Genomic DNA, 17,785 nt, shown 5'->3' with positions numbered 1-17,785 from the left:
TAAGAAAACTTTAAAACAGTCATAAGTAGTGCAACAGAATAAGGGACCAATAATCAATGTCTTACTAATGCTGTAATAGGCATGTTACCAATATCCCCAAACGTACATTTTCTCTCAAGAAAATGAGAATAAAATCTACCCCACCTTCCTTAAGAGGATATTATACATAGCCTAAATTTACTAACCAAAACATGTTTTAAAATGTGATGTTTCATAGAAATTAGGTAAATATCTAGGATTCTACTGGTGGCCAAGAAACTATAAGTGGCCTTTAACAAAAACCAAAGAAAAAATGGAATGAAAATATTAAATAGAAACTAGCATCTCACTATTTTAAACATTTGTTCTATCTTTATAGATGATTCTCTCTTTAAATAACTATAAAACAGATTACTTCAGACTAGACTGGAGCTGAATAGCAACTTTGTTGCAAAACGACAGGACAGTATCATTTCTAGATGGAATTACTAGTTGATTTACCTGGTTATATACAAACAAGAGGTTAAAGTTAATGAAGGATGCTGCTACCATTCTCAATAAAGACTCCTTAGTTTTCTCTTGTGATATGCAAAACTCTAGCTCAGTCGTAGGTTTTTTGCTCTGGAGATCTAAGTCATTGATAACACACTACTATCTGTGCTCCACAGGAGAGTATTACATACAGTTCTCTTTTCCATGAAGCTACTGAGAAAATCATCGATTTCAGTTTTTCCCTCCAAGAAGTCTTCAGCGATATTATCGGATTCTTCCTCAGCTTCATGTGCAGCTACTTTCAACCTGGCCTGAAGGGCACTTGCACTACAGCTCTGAAAGAGAACCAAGCACTCTGTTAGCTGACGGTGCTCCACCGGCTCCTCACGGGGAGCACAACAAGGCTGAGTTGGGAGAAGTTCTACGCGGCCTTTTGGGGCAGAACTCTGCTACTATGCAGTGGTCCGTGTGGCCTTCTGTTGGTGGCTATATGGCTATAAATACGTGTGAGACCAAGTCACTGGCTACAAAATATTTCATGTCAGAAAGAGAAAACCACACAAAACACTGCCATCAAGTTGATTCTGGTGCATAGTGACCCTATAGGGCAGAATGGAACTGCACTATTCAGTGTCCGAAGCTGTAAATATACATATATGTGTGTATGTGTGTGATATATATATTTATATGTGATATATATTTATAAACCATTTATTGGAACTCTTACAGCTCTTAAAACAATCCATACACATGTTGCCATCATTTTCAAAACATTTTTTTTCTACTCGAGCCCTTGGTTTCAATTCCTCTTTTTTCCCTCCCTCCCCCACCCTTCCACTCTTATGACCTCTTGATAAGTTATCAATTATTATTTTCATATTGTATGCCTTCCCCTGTCTCCCTTCACCCACGTTTCTGTTGCTCATCCCCACCCTCAGGGGGTGGTGATGTGTGTGTGTGTATACAGGTTGATCATTGCGATCAGTTCCCCTTTTTTCCCCCTCCTTCCCCTTGAGGCTGTAAAACGTTACAGAAACAGAAAGCCTTATCTTCACTTCCTTGGGGTGGTTGATGGGTTCGAACTGCTGCCCTTGTAGTTAGTTAGCAGGCCAATTCGTAACTCACTACACCACACGGCTCTCTTGGTGAGAGCAAAGGGTCAGATCATTGTCCTCTCCTGGGGATTTAAGCACTAGAGCACTGTGGTGGTCACACTGATAGCTCCCAATGGTCCTTGCAGCCTGGTATCCTGCCCATGTGCAATCCCCAAAAACTCACTGCCACTGAGCGAATTCCAACTTGCAGTGGCTCTTATTGGACAGGGTGGAATTGCCTTGTGGTTTTCTAAAACTGTCAATCTTTTACGAGGACAAAGAAAGGCCAGTAGTTCGAACCCAATAGCTGCTCTGCAGGAGATGAAGCTTCCTGCTCTTGTACAGATTTAACAGCCATGGAAACCCTCAGGGCAGTATTACTGGGTCCTGTAGGGTCGCTATGCATCAGAACGCAGTCAGTGGCAGTGACTTTGGCTTCTTTTTAGTTTATGATGTTGGTGCTGGCATAAGCCAAGGTTTTTATCCATTCATTTTCTTTTTTCAGAAATAGGAGTTGAATTTTATAGTGTCTTTTTATTTATCACATACCTGTTTCTGGCATAAAATTATACCTTAACCTCTCAGTTTGCTATCTTTCCACTTAAGATGTTTATACATAAGCATACATCTCCTAAAGTTCCAGTTCTGTGTTGACAGGTTTTCCTACGAGGATTACAATGACTTTAATAGTTATGGGGGTTTTCAGTGTCTCACAACCTGGAGCCAAAAATGCTCAAACACAAACAAATGATTTGTAATACAGCATATTTGAGAGCTGTTCATCTACATTTCAGAGTTTGTCTAACAAGTGAATTTCTGATAGTAAAGCAGGTAAACATTAGGGCGAGAAATTCTTATGATAAAACAGCAAAACGATCTCACCTCACTAAGTTCATGCTGCCTTTGCACCTTCTTTTCAAAACTCGACTTCATGTGTGTCAGTAATTCATACTGAAAACAGGAGGTAAAGATGCTGTTTTAGTTTACTTTTCAATGACATTAACTTTTCCCTTTAAAGCCACCACTCACTCACCTTCTCCAAGACAGTTTGCCTTTTGGCTTCCAAACTGGGCTCCAAAAGGAGGTTTTTCCCTATGAAATAAAATCCCCAGTTTATTTCCACATAGAGATCACATTGTATATGGGAAATCGGAACTGAACCAAGAGAACACATACTTGCTAGCTCCTCAATACTTTTTACTAAGTCATCCTTGTCAGTAATGATTTGTTTTAGTTGAGGTAAAGTCAGAAACTGCTCTAGTAATATCTCCTCTTGTTCATTCATATCTGTGAGTTGGGACACACTAGAAACACAAAAAAATAGGTTAATGAAGATCAGTCATACTATTTAAGCCCCCATGATGATAGTCATGGTTTTCCAGTTTTATTCAACCTCAATGACTTTTTTAAAGTGTCTATGTTTGTATAAAAAGTTAAGAAGGCTAACTGTAACCTTAATAGCAAACAAAACGTCCACCACAACGGGGCAGAACAGTCTGGATTCTTACAGACTCTGCAGACGTGAAGTATGGTCCTCAGGATAGACTGGTGCTAGTTTTAAACTCAGACCTGTGTGGCAGAGTTCACAATTACACAATGGTCTGAAACTAATCAGTTCTACTTAACTCGAGTAAAGAAAACAGGATGGAACTAGTGTTGTCCCTTACTCAGCTGAGCCTCTTAAAATTTGAGAGCAGTGACATATTCACATAGCTTTCTCCTGTTTAATTTCATCGCTTTGGAACCAGACTTATTGATCATGTAAAATGAAGTTGCCCAGGAGCCTGGATGGCGGAGTGGGTAACACAATGAGGTGCTTCAATGCAAACTCAGTGCCTCCCCCACCCCGAGCTGCTCCACAGGCCAAAGCGGACGGAGGCTTCCCAGCTCTACTCTGTCCTCTAGGGGTGCTACGAGTCGGATTCAACTTGATGGCAGTGAGTTTATCTGTTTCTTCTTTCAAATATATTAAATTAAAAGAAGGTAAATTCATAGGCCAATCACAGTACAAGCTTTTATCCCCTATTTCCTTCATTACTACATGTGTTGGTGGGTGGGAAATACAATCGGAAGGAAACCAGTGGTCTCTGTAATAAGCTGCTTTATGAAAATCCTTTGCAGAAGATTGTTCTTTCTACTCAGGTTAAGACCAGGTAAGTCAGTGCCCAGTTTTCCCTCTCTGTTGGCCACGACACATCCTAAAATCTCCCAGGACTGGACAGAGTAAACCGTCTTTGCTTTGCTTATAGTGTGGGTCCAGTGGGTTAAACGCTAGGCTGATACTCACAACGTGGGCAGTTTACCCTCCGCAGGAAAACCATGAAAACACCCGCTCCTGTACCAACTCAGTCTCAAAAATGCAACGGAGCAATGGACTGTCTCTCCTGTAAGGCCCCTAAGAGTTGGAACCAACTCCACAGTGGTGCGTTTGGTTTAGCTGGGTTTAAGAAAACTCTAACTGCCCTAACTGCCCTAGCGTTGAGTCTGACTTACATCGACCCTACAGGACAGAGGAGAGCTGCCCCTGTGCAGTCCTGAGGTTGTCAGTCTTTACAGGAGCAGAAAGCCTCATCCTTCTCCCTGAGTGCAGCTAGTGGGTTCGAACTGCTGACTTTGCAGTTAGCAGCCCAACTCATAATCTGCTTGCCACCTGTACGGCAGTATATGAATAGGAAACCTTGATGACACTGGGTTAGGGATGGGGCTGCTAACTTCAAAGTTAGCAACTCAACCCCTCCCCCCCCCAGCTGCTGTGCAGGAGAAAGAGGAAGCTGCCCGTTCCCATGAAATTGAGTCTCCGAAACCCTGTAGAGCAGTGGGTCTCCCCGTTCCTTTCCTCAGGCCGCGACCCTTTTATACAGTGCCTCATGTGATGGTGACCCCCAACCATAAAATGATTTTTGCTGCTACTCCATCACTGCAGTTTTGCTACTGTTGTGAACGGGGTGACCCCTGTGAAAGGGTCGTTCGGCACCCAACGGGGTCACGACCCACAGGTTGAGAACCGCTGCTATAGCGGGTCAGCATGCGTCAGACTTTATGTGATGGCGGTGGGCAGGGGAGGGTACATGAATATCCCTAGCAGCCTCCCAGTTTTAACCTATTGAGCTAATGGGTTTATGTCGTGACTGTCAGAATAAAAGACATGAATGTGCGTGAGTATGTGTATAGTACTTATATTCATAATTGTTCTTTTAGAAAACAATGGATGATAACATCAGAAACAAAATTAGACATCTATAGAGAGAGAAAGAGGGAACTGGAAGAGGATAGAAATGGAAACTAAGCCTGACTGTATCTTTCAGTTTGACAATGAAAACATAGAAAAGCATTACATGATTACAATGTACAAGTATAGAAGAAAAACAGACCATCTTTAAAATTCAAAGCAGATGAAATTAAATGAACCTGTTTTGTGAAGTTACATAATCATATACAGAGAAATATCATTTGAAGTGATGTTAAAAAATAGTATTTGGTTGTACATCTCTGGTAGAATATATCCTCAAGACCCCAACCGTAACCTGTCCTCTCTAATCTCCATAGTAACTGTGTATCCTAATCCGAAAACCAGTGACGGCCCTCAGAGGCATGGCTGGCTTCAGAGGTGGGAAGAGAGATGTCGATGATGAGTCCAGGACATCTTTGTTTTGTCAGAAAAGACACAAATGTCCCCACAAAAGTTCCCTATTGATTCTATATCCAACAGGTAAAGAAAAATGATTGCAATGGATTAAAACATATTAAATATATATTTTAAAGAGTACACAACAAACAAAAGTCCATCCACCAGAACAACTTTGTAGTTTGCTAATGTACCAATGCACTGTTGTAAATATTGAAAAGAGGAAAGTCAAGCATTTATTTTGCCTTTTCTGCATAAAGTAGAGTTCAGTATAACTCAATAGTGAAAATTTTCTTCTAGTAATTAAATAGAGAAGGAGTGATAGAATGAAATATATATACAACCCTTAATGAAATAATGGCTGGTCAACAGTTTCAGGTAATTCAATCCAACTATGCTAGTCTCACTAAAAAAATTATACTGTCTGATGTGACTCAACAGAAAATGTCTACTAAATATGATGTGTAAATCCTTGCCAAAAGAACTTGGCCTACTCTAAGCAAGCTTCAGGGAACACTGATGGTGCAGTGGTTACATATTGGGCTGTGATCCACATGGTTGGCAGTTTAAAACCACCAGCAGCTATGTACAAGAAAGACTGGGCTTTCTACTCCTGTAAACAGTCTTGGAAACCAATCAGCATTAATTTGATGGCAGTGAGTGAGCTTAATCAAGTTTCTAGATCTAGCCACCAGAAGTAGAAAGTAGAGGAACATCTATTTATTAATGGAGAATATAATCAGGGAAAATCAGGAGATGGGAAACTCTGAAGGACAAATAAACAATTTTTTCAATAATAATGCTGTAAGATACATATGAAGGAACTTCAAAAAGTTCATGGAAAAGTTGAATGAAAAGACAATGGAATCTTCCCATGAGCTTTTTTGGAAACCTTCTTGTACATGCATTTACATAAATAGCACGGTAAACATATTCACTAAAAGATGGCAAGATGTTAGCAATTAAAAAACAAAGATACAGTATCCAAATGCAATGTTTTTGAGTCCTGATTCAACAAGCCAACAACAAACATTTTATGATTAAGATTGTGATAAGAATTGTACGAGCCCCCGATTAAAAAAACGATACCTGTAAAATGAGACATTAAAGAATTATTAATTTTGTTAGGGTAATAATGATACTGAATATCGCTACAGCTTTACTACAGAGAAGAAAGTGGCCCTCGTCTGGGAGAGAAACTTACTGAACAATTTGAGTGAAAACACTGTATGCGGACTTGCTTTACAATAATTCTGATCCACATCTGCACCCCTCCCTCTCCCTTCCTGCCTCCTCCTTCCCCCAAAGTGAAACAACTGCATAAGAGCGCACAGGAAGTAAGATGTACAAAGAAGTTGTACATTGCAGTTGTTGTGGAGGCTGAATGACAGGTATGTGGAGGCTCACGATACTATTGCTTATCCTTGGGTATTTGTTATTTCCATAATGACTTAAAAAAGACAGAGAGCAAGTACTACTCAATTTTATCAATATGAAATATATTAAGAATTATTGAGGCTTCCAAATCAAAAAGAGCTTTTAGTTAACATAATCAAAGTCTGTTTCTTCTTTGATAAAATGAGCACATTAGTCCTGCTTCCTGGGATGCTTGTCAGCATTGCAAAGCAGACCAACCACGAGCACATTCATACACCCGGTATAAGCATTCATTGCTTTTTACTAACAAAACTATTAAAATTGGCATTTGTAAAACACGAAGTCAAATAAAGCCAAATGTCAGCCGAGGCACCTAGTTTTACCATAAAAACTGCATTAAAAATGTGCTGAAAAACTCAGCTTACACTCAAGTTATCTACAGTATAAACTTTAAGACCTAAAACCGGTTTCTAAAAATTTTCCACTAAGACAGCACAATATAGAGATAGTGAAGATTTTAAGAAAATTTTATGTTGATACAAAAACAACCATTTATTTTGTATTGAAAAGAAAATAGACAATGGATGACAACTTTATGCTTCAAGTTTCTTACCTCAGTTCTGAGAGTTCTGGAAACACATCAGGGACCTCTGGCATCTTATAGCCAACACAATTTTGGCTGATCTAAAGAGTTTCAAATAATATTAAGTGTCAACCTCCACGGCAGCTGTTCTCGTTTACTTTGAAAGTAAGTCTAAATGCACTACATGCTCTGCTGCCTTGCTTGCTGCATCGGCATCTTCCCACTTCCTTTCTCTCATTACTCTCCCTGGGTCTCTCGGTTATTTTTTTCATTCAGTGTAATTTTGTACACAGTTTCTGTTTCGGAAGGAAGAAGATACTTAGGAACATAAATACCTATGTTAGTACCTTTTTTTAAAAATACAGATGATGGTTTCAATTAATAGCCATTTAAAAGTTGTCTTAAAATTCATTTAGACTACCAACTTGTAGCTCAGTCACAAAACATTCATATGATTATGAAGTGGCTTGAGCTAGCAAATACAATTGCATCCAATTACTAACTGATTACAAATTCTGAAATTAGTGTTGCCGAATGTGATAAGATTTTACAGTCCATGACCATTACTAAGGGTTACACATGAACGTTTAAAATCCTTTCTGAAAAAAAAAATAATAAAAAAAAATAATAAAATCCTTTCTGTGCACAGAGTACTGGGTTCTCTCTCAGTAACATCCCACATACCAAAGTGACCAGCTTAACTGGAGAACACTGCTCATGTCTTCTCTCTCTGCCCAGAGGTCTACGACAGTGTCACATTTAGGCTAGCTGCGCAATAAACCACGTGGGGGTGGGGTGGGGTGGGGTGGGGTAAAGGTGTCTCTGCTAGTTCTGCCTCAGTTCTTGTGAACATTGCCTATTCTTCCATTGGGCATCCAACATAACCCTAGACTGCCTGTCTCTGCTCCACAGGAATTTCCCACTTTGCAAGTACCAGATTATTTGCTGTTCTCTGCCCCCTTAGTGGCTGGCACATGCAAGCACATGGAAAGTGTTTGCAGATCGAAAGATCGAATAATGACTCAATGGTAAAAACAGAGAAACCCAGAGACAAACCGGCACTGAAGTTTCTGTCACTGGAATGGGCAATGGCAGACTGGAAAGGATGCCAAATGAAGGAACGGCGGGTTTGGCTGTAGTATAACTTGTGGTTGAAGAAACAGTGTCAGCAACAGACACAGCAGAAATCGTCCTGTTAGCTTCTTGTGGAGGGTATGGAGGGAGAAATGAAAAACCCTGAGACGCATAAGGAGGCAGTCCGCCTGGGTTACTATACAAGCTAAGGAGAAAAAGAGAAAAATTAGCTTTAGGCATCATATTATTCCTAGATTGTGCTAAATTGTCATAGTCAGGCATTATAGCTAGAATTTATCGATAGCAGTGCTTGATAAAATTATATAATCAAAATAAATAAACTCATATACACTTATATAAACTCTCAAAGAAAAATAAATGTGGTTTGCATGAAAAAGAATATGAATACTTCAAAAAGCATGCAAACTAGTCAGTGTAGGGGTGAATAGACAGGTCATTTTTGAGTTTTCAGTATTCCGTGGGTATCAATCAATATCTTAAGATAACTAGAAGTCACTGGGGAATTACAGTCTTGTGGGAGAAGTGACTATCTGGGATCTCGCACAATGATCTCGCATCCAGAAGAGCAAGCAGCCATAAATCCCACAAATGCAAAGCCTACATCACACAGCCTATGACTCGACACATGTCACACTGGAAGGAACATGTGAAGCTCCTAGCATATAGGGATCATTTTTAAAATATGAAGGGAAGCTTCAAAGAAATTCATGGAAAAATGGAATTAAACGAGAATGAAGTTTCTCCACAAAAATTTTTAAGCCCCCTCATATATAAAGAATTTCTATAAATCCTGAAAAGGTTAGTAACTCAATAGCAAAACAGAAAGTTGAATAGTATGCAAATGAAAGGAGTCTAAAAGATAAACAGACAAAAAAGCACCCGTAAGGCATAGGAAAAGAGAGTCAACTTCACTGTTAGAAAAAAAAAAAAAGTAAATTTTATTAACATACCCCTTTCTACCTGTAAGACTGGCAAAGATCCATTTTGATAATACACTACCCTGGCACAGGATAAGAGGAAAGTCACTTTGGATAAGAGCACATACTGGTACAGTTACTGTGGAGGGCAACTCTGCAGTTACTTGTTAAAATTACAACTGTGCACAGCACTTCTAGAATTTATCCACCAAATTACTCACATTTGGGTAAAATACTATTTTTTAAGATTTTTCACTGCAGCACTGAAGGCAAAGATGGAGGGTAGGCCTTCAGGAAGATGGAAAACAAAAATATCATCAAAGGAGTCTTGTTAAATAAATTATGGTACATCCATAAAACGAAAACTTTGTGGCCATAAAAAGAATGAGGAAGCACCTTAGTGGACTAACACAAATAGCTCGCTATAGCGATACCACTTCATGAAAAATGTGTGGCACCATCTGTATACAACGGGGGGTATAAAACACTGCCTTTCTTTATGAAGGGGCTTCAAAAGATTGGCGGGAAAATCCCATTGTCTTTTCATTCCATTTTCCCATGAACTGTGGGCGTCCTCACTGCTTCCTTGCACATGTACTACAGAAGCACCCACCAAACGACCACTTTGCATGCCAGTGAGGAGAACTACACTGCCAGGAAAAGGAAGAGCGTGACACTTTTCACTCTGTATGCTTTTAGAATTTTGAGCCAAGTAAATATATGACCTACTTTAAAAACTAAATAATACAAAAACGCTTTCGATCACTAATTTCAAAGAATGATTAACTTTTAGCCGTAAAACTTGAAAACTAGTTGCATATATATGAATATGAGCTACTTAAAAAGAATATGATCAACCCAAGAAAATATTTATGATTCCTGAATGAACATCTTAGTAATTCTGAATCAATCTGCTTTATTTTGAGGCTGAAATCAGTTAAGTTATACTACAGACAATGACCAAAGACAAGGCTCTCCAGGAAATGATGGATTCTCAGTGAGACGGGTTAGCGAACTGATGGCAACCCTGGAAGCGCTTACCGGCTGGTCCATGCAAGAAACCTGGAAGACAGCCATCTGGCCCACCCACAGGAAAGGGCACACACTCCCCCCATTCCAAAGAAAAGTGACCCCAAGGAATGCAGACGTTATCAAGCAGTACCAGTGACACCACCTCCTGGGGAAATGCTGCTGCAGGTAATTTAAAAACTCCTGCAGCTGTACAATGGCAGGAAAGTGCCTGAAGCTCGAGCTGGATTGAAAAGGTGTGGAACGGGGCTATCACTGCAGGCTGTCAGATGGGTCTCAGCCAAAAGCAAAAAACAGCAGGGAGACACTTGTATTTTATCAACCTCATTTTGTACTGTATTCATTTGACTGTGTGGCTCACAACAAATGATGGGTAACACTGCAAAGAATAGGCATTTCAGACACTATTGTGTTCAAAGGACCCCTGGTTAAACGCTCTGTTGCTAGCTAAAGGTCAGTGATAGATCCCATCAGCTGCTCCATGAGAGAAAACTGCTGTCAATACCTTCCATTAATATTTTGTCTTAGAAAACCAACGGAGCAGTTCTACTCAGTCCTGCAGTCACTATGTGTCAGAATTTGATTCAAACAGTAATGAGTTTGGTGTTGGTTTAACTGTGGTCATAGACAAGCTGTTCATGAACCAAGAGGTAATTGTTTGATCAGACCAAGGTGATACAGTGTGGCTCATAATTGGAAAAGGTATGTCTCAGTGCTGTAACCTTTCACCATACCTATTCAATCTGTATGCGGAACAAATAATTCTAAAGCCAAAGTACATGGAGAAGGTGGCATCAGAATTGGAAGAAGACTCATATGCACTGTGCTAACAACTTTGCTTGCTGAAAGTGAAGATGACTTGAAGGACTCATTGAAGATGCACAGTACAGACTACAGTCTTCAGTATGGATTACATCTCAACATAAAGGAAAAAAATTCTTACAAAAATAAGCAATAGCCTGATAAACGGTGAAGAAACTTACCGTATATACAAGAGTAGAAGCCGGCCCAATTATCAACTGAGGCACCTAATTATACCGCAAAAACTGCATTAAAAGTGCTGGGGAAAAAACAGCTTATACACAAGTATATACGGCAAGTTGTCCATGACTGCATTCCACTTAGATATTCAATGCCCCTGCAACCAGCAGTGCACAAACAAACAGCATGCTGTACTGGGCAACAATGCTGCAAAAGCCCCCAACATTTAAAACAGCAAACAATGCTATGTTGATGACAAGGTGTGGCCAATCCAAGCCAGGGCCTTTCCGACCGCCTCACCTATGTATGAGAAGGAAGACAGCAGAATTAGTGACGAGTTCAAAGTGTGGTGTTGACGAAGAACACCGAATACACCATCAACTGCCAAAAGAACAAAGAAATCAGTCTCAGAAAAAACATGACCAGATTGTCCTGCAGAAGTGCGAATGGCAAGACTTCAGCTTGCCCCTTGGGACATGATATGAGGAAGACCACTCACTGAAAAGGCCATCATGCTTGCTCAAGCAGAGGGCAACGAGAATGCACGAACCCTCAGTGCTTGGGCACAACAGCCCCAAGAACAGACGGGAGCGCACCGATGATGGTTCATATGGAGTTGAAACTGTCTTGACGGCAACTAACAAGCAAGCAAAATGCACATTAGACTTAAAAAAAAGTGCCCCGGTCTTGTTTTACAGTATTTGTGCTATATCACTGAACAAATTCTAAAAACCAGACCCACTGCCATTCAGTCAATTCTGACTCACAGCGACCCAATGGAGGCTTTTGGAGGCAGTAGAAGCAGATAATCTTTCTGTCAACAGTAAGTTTGAACTACCAACCTAATGGTTAACGGTGCAAGAGTTAACAGGAAGCTGGATTTATTTATATGTATTTTCAAATACAGCAAACAAGTTTAATACCCAGCTCTACCCTTAAAGATCAAAAATACCATTTTGGGATATAGAAGTTTCAGAACTCTGGGACTCAGACACAGAAGGCTAAAGATGAGGGTGGGGCTAGTGGGTCTAATGAACTGGAAAATTTATCTAAAGAGATTTCCATTTAGGAGATATCATCTGATCACCTTCCCGACACAATCGCTGAATACAAAGCGGGTCCATAAGCAAATGTGGTGAAGAAAGCTGATGGAGCCCGGCTATCAAAAGATATGGCATCTAGGGTTTTAAAGACTGGAAGGTAAACAAGTGGCTATCTAGCTCGGAGGCAACAAAGCCCACACAGAAGAAGCACACCAGCCTGTGTGCTCACGAGGTTTTGGTGGGATGAGGTATTAGGCATCAAAGAACAATAAAATCATATCATTGTGAATGAGGAGGAGTGTGGAGTAGGGACCCAAAGCCCATCTGTAGGAAACTGGACATCCCTTTGGAAGGGTCGTGAGGAGGAGACAAGCCAGTAAGGGTGCAGTACAGGAATGATGAAACATGCGAGTGCGGTGGAAAGGGGGAACCGATGACAGGGATCTACATATAACCTCCTCCTTGGGGGACAGACAACAGAAAAGTGGGTGAAGGGAGACATCGGACGGTATAAGATATGACAAATTAATAATTTATAAATTACCAAAGGTTCATGAGAAAGGGGGAAGCGGGGAAGGAGAAGGAAAAATGAGCTGATGCCAAGGGGCTTAAGTGGGTGGAGAGCAAATGTTATGAGAATGATGAAGGCAATGTATGTACAAATGTGCTTTACACAATTGATGTATGTATGGATTGCAATGAGTTGTATGAGCCCCTAATAAAATGCTTTTTAAAAAAGGAGTAGGAACAGAAACAGGAAGTAGAATTTCAAGTGATACTATGTTGTAGAGATTGCAATCACTGACATGAAACAATGTTTATAAATTGTCAAATGAAAAACCTGCTCTGTAAACCTTTGCCCAATTAACATAAAGAAGTTTTTAAAAAAGGATGTCTTCTGACTATAGAACAAGATAAAGCTTTAGAAAATCGAGTAGATGTGGGCAATAAAGCCAAGAAATGCCATGGAGGAGGAAATAAAGATAAGAAAGACAGAAAGTTAAATGTTTCCAAGAGCTCCAGTAACAGAAAGTAAATAAACAAGTAAGGAAAGAGGAAGGAGGGAGAAAAGAGGAAAAAAAGGAAAAGAAAAAGCCAAAATGGAAATTTTAAAAAATTAATTAGTAGAAATTCAGACATCAATTATTATATAAATGAGCCTATAAGATACCCATGCTGAATGATAGTAGGACAAGAGGAAAGTAAAAGGAAATAGAGGAAAGAACTAAGTGACAAAGGGTATTTATAGAGGTCTAGAGACAGGTATGTACATATGTAAATATATTTATATGTGAGGATGGGGAAATAGATCTACGTGCATATATTGATAGGTTTAGTATTAAGGCAGCAGATGGACATTGGACCTCCACTGAGTACTTACTCATGCAAGAACACTTTGTTCTCCTAAATTGGCATTCCATGATGCTCACCTTCCCGACAGGATCACTGAAGACAAATGGGTGCAAAAGCAAATGTTGTGAAGAAAGCTGATGGTGCCCGGCGATCAAAAGACATAGCATCTGGGGTCTTAAAGGCTTGCAGGTAAACAAGTAGCCATCTAGCTCAGAAGCATCAAAGCCCACATGGAAGAAGCACACCAGCCTGTGTGACCACCAAGTGTAGAAGGGACCAGGTATCAGACATTAAAGAAGAAAAAATCATATCAGTGGGTACCCACCTTCCCTATATGATCACTGAAGACAAATGTGTGTATAAGCAAATGTGGGGAAGCAAGCTGATGGAGCCCAGCTATCAAAAGATATAGCATCTCAAGCGGCCATCTACCTTAGAAGCAACAAAGCTCACATGGAAGAAGCACACCAGCCTATGTGACCACAAGGTGTAGAAGGGACCAGGTATCAGGCATCATAAAACAACATATATCATTGTAAATGAGGGTGAGTGCAGAGTGGAGACCCAAAGTCCATTTGTAGGCAACTGGACACTCCCTTACTGAAGGGCTGTGGAGAGGAGATGAGCCAGTCAGGGTGCAGGGTAGCAATGGTGAAACATACAACTTTCCTCTAGTTCTTAAATGCTTCTTCCCCCCACTATCATGATCCTAATTCTACCCTATAAATCTGGCTAGACAGAAGATGTACATTGGTACAGACAAGAACTGGCAACACAGGGAATCAAGGACAGATGATCCCTTCAGGACCAGTGGTGAGAGAGGTGATACCTGGAGGGAGGAAGGAAGGTGGGGTAGAAAGGGGAAACCGATTACAAGGATCTATACATAACCTCCTCCCTGGGGGATGGACAATAGAAAAGTGGGTGAAGGGAGACGTCGGAAAGTGTAAGATATGACAAAATAATAATAACTTATAAATTATCAAGGGAGGAGGGAGGGGAAAGGGGGAAGGGAGGTAGAAAAATATGGAGGTTATATTAAGGGCTCAAGTAGAAAGCAAATGTTTTGCGAATGATGAGGGCAACAAATGTACAAATGTGTTTGACACAATGGATGTATGTATGGATTGTGATAAGAATTTTAAAAAGAACCAGCATAAATACATTTAAAAAAAAAGATAGCCATGCTGAAAAAAACAAACAAACACAAGTTGCATCATCATGAAGTTCCAAAATAACAAAGGCAAAAAAAAGACACACACACACACACACACACACACACAAAAAAAACCTTGCCTATACAAGGGTTAAATCCAAAAACTATTGTGACAAAAACATAGATATGTTTACTAAACAGAATTATCCATATGGAAGCTCTTTGCACAAAGTAGCATCCATCTAGCACTACTACAGAGTTCTGAAGTCAGTGCTTCCAGCTCTCAAACCTTCCTCCTCGAAGAATTCGGCAATCTTGGACCACATCAAAGCGCAGTTTGGGCGTCCTTTTGGGACTCAAACCGTGTGCTTTTCAAGGTTCTTTCAGTTTCGGGAGCAAGGAAGTCTAAAGGGGCAAGAAGGACACTGCAAAGTGGAGGGTATCCCAGTGAATTCCTGTAGGAAGAGCCCTGGTACCCTCGCAGAATGAGGAGGTGTGGGGTCATGATGGAGAAACATTCTCTAACGGAATTTACCTGTTTGTTTGCTTCACCAATGCAGTGTTCAGTCCTTCAGGACACTTCTTCATATTAAGCCTTTATGATCATCCTGTGTTCTTGGAGAGAATCTAACATTACATCTTAGGAATTAAAAAGGAATAGAACCTTTGGAGACGATCTCTCTGCTGTAAATTTTATTGGCCCAACATATTCTCTCGGAAGCCACTGTTTTAACTGGACTTTTGTCATCTCATAAGGTTATGGTAGCTTTTTCTGGTATTTCAAAGATGTAGATTCTCTCAAAGGACAGAGCCGATGTCTACAGATAAGGTCTCTCTCTAAAACAAGTGTATTACTGAGAGTACCTCTGCAGACATCCACTGGTTACAGAGACATAGTTAAACATGTCTTATTTGCAATAAACTCATCCATGTATGAACTGCAATCTTAATAGCAATACTTTTTATTTACCCTCACAACAGAACTTCACCAAACTAGAATTGTTTTAACTGTACAAACTGAAGCCAGTGTGAAAGTATATTTAAAACATTTACAGATAAACAAAATCTCAAAATGTATCATCTAAGGACCTTGTGGCATACTCTATTTCCCCTAAATAGCCACAGCATCATTTCTGGTTCACAATTTCTTCCAGAACACTGCCACTTCCCTATCAAGCGGTAAACCCTATTTGAATTCCCATGAATCTGCTCGGAACTTTATCACAAAAGAGAATATAGCAGAGGTGACGATGAATGATTTGGGCAGGTCGTTCTTTCGAAGGCTGTGTGATTTTCCCATAGCTCTCTCTCTCTCAGGCAGTTCAGGCTTGGAAACTGGACATTATGTTGTGATGAGGCTCAACCCGCACAGAGAGGCCAGATCTGTGTTTTCCAGATGGCTGCTCCAGATAACGCCTCTGCTGAGCACTAGGAACAACTGCCTGACACAGGAGCTGGCCTTTGGGCACTTCTAGTGTTCAGTCTCCCACTCACCCCGATGGACACAGAGTAGAGTAGACATAAGCCATCTCCACTACAGGCTGCTCAGATGCAGGTGAGGGAACAAAAGAGAATTTTCATTGTTTTAAGTGGGAACAATTTGATATGCAGCCTTGGAACACAGTTCAGGGCATGGAGGTTTAATACTGCTATAACAATAAAATATCTAAAACAAGGGAAGCGCTCAGGGAAAGAGCAGAAGCCAGAACCTTGGAAGAGCCCCCAGAAAGCACGAATTGGACGGGCCTGAACAAGGTCGTCAGTAGGAGCCCGACGGTTCTCTGAGGAGGCTGTGGATGAACACTTAAAGGAAAGAGGAAAATGTGCCTGGAAAGGGAACTGTGTATGTAACAGAAGTCAGGCCACCGAGAAATTCTACCCTGGGTATTCAATGATCTAGCTAAGGAGATTTCTGGGCAGTGTTGAAGGTGTCTGACTTCTAGAAGGTTATATTAAAATATGAGAGGAAGAAATAAAGAAGTATTAAATATGAAAGAGATGGAATGCCTGGATTTGAAAATAGAGACTGTCTCTTATTCCCAGCTTCTTAAAGATTTTCAATTAAGAAAGAACTTCAAAGCAAAGATCAAGTTCAAAATGAAGCTATAAGATTCTTTGTTAAGATTTCTGGAAAAAAAAAAAAAAAGCCAAAGCAGTATCTCAGAAAACTGTGCAGTTGGACAAAAGGTCTCCTAGGGCGCCCAGGAGTTTTAAGTACTCAAAGCCTTCAGTCAATGTCAAACGGATGAGAGAGGCTGCTGTTGCAGAGCTCTGTGAGCGCTGCTTTTGTCTAATGGAATTAAAGAAATACTTCACAGGAACTGTATCATTTTGGTCTAAAAAGAAGACTGCACCAAAGGAAAAGGGCTCTTCAGACACTTAAATTTCTAGGGAGAAAGAGGGTGAAAAAATACTAAGCTGCAAATAAGGACTAAATTTCACAGAAAGGAATGACACAGAAGAAAGTACTTGGCTCAGTAATGGAGATATTTAGGAAATCAAAGGAATGAAAATACCAAATGTGGATTTCAATTGAAACCATGAGGCAACAGGGAGCATGAGGGAGGGTGGAGGTTCGTGAAAGATGTTAACCCCTGTCTACCATATGATGTCTATAAATAGGAAGCAAAGTGAAAGCATCAAGAGTTCGTCTGTACACATTAGGCAAATATTAGAAGAAAGCGCTACAAGAGTAAAACTCAGTTATCACCAACTATGTGAATGCATTTGTTTGATGGTATGGATGTAGTGAGCGTGCTGCCTTTTAATATCATTTGATTTTCTAAATTATATTTTAATTACTTTGATGAAAATAAAACCAAATATAAGCAAAATTTAGGATGCATTACAAATATACTTACTACGGAAATGCGGTTGAAGCAGGAGCCAAAACTGGAGGGTTCTTCCAAAATTCATCCAATAAACTCTGAATAATTTTTCCAAGATCAGAGTGCATTGTAAACTGAAAGTAAAGATAATATATAGAATCACCAAAGTGAATTTCAAAAAAAGACTGTGAAGTCGCATTAGGATGTCACTCTATAACCAACTTTAATTCACT

At 40.1% G+C, this 17,785-nt stretch overlaps 1 protein-coding gene across 2 annotated transcripts in view; it reads right to left on the bottom strand.

Moving 5' to 3' along the window:
* The window catches only part of VPS37A (VPS37A subunit of ESCRT-I), a 38,726-nt gene that overhangs the window by 4,220 nt on the left and 16,721 nt on the right, over positions 1-17,785 (bottom strand). The window contains exons 4-10 of one of the 2 annotated variants that reach the window (XM_075556764.1): positions 17,586-17,686; positions 8,207-8,429; positions 7,181-7,251; positions 2,742-2,869; positions 2,599-2,657; positions 2,448-2,516; positions 663-806 (exon numbers count right to left, since the gene is read on the bottom strand). In XM_075556764.1, coding sequence (XP_075412879.1) covers positions 663-806; positions 2,448-2,516; positions 2,599-2,657; positions 2,742-2,869; positions 7,181-7,251; positions 8,207-8,429; positions 17,586-17,686 — 795 coding nt within the window. The remainder of the gene's footprint in view (positions 1-662; positions 807-2,447; positions 2,517-2,598; positions 2,658-2,741; positions 2,870-7,180; positions 7,252-8,206; positions 8,430-17,585; positions 17,687-17,785) is intronic. The other variant, XM_075556765.1, reaches the window with a different exon arrangement.

This window comes from Tenrec ecaudatus, chromosome 8, assembly GCF_050624435.1.
Source record: "Tenrec ecaudatus isolate mTenEca1 chromosome 8, mTenEca1.hap1, whole genome shotgun sequence".
Classification (NCBI taxonomy): Eukaryota; Metazoa; Chordata; class Mammalia; order Afrosoricida; family Tenrecidae; genus Tenrec; species Tenrec ecaudatus.
This window is presented reverse-complemented; position numbering and strand designations above follow the sequence as displayed.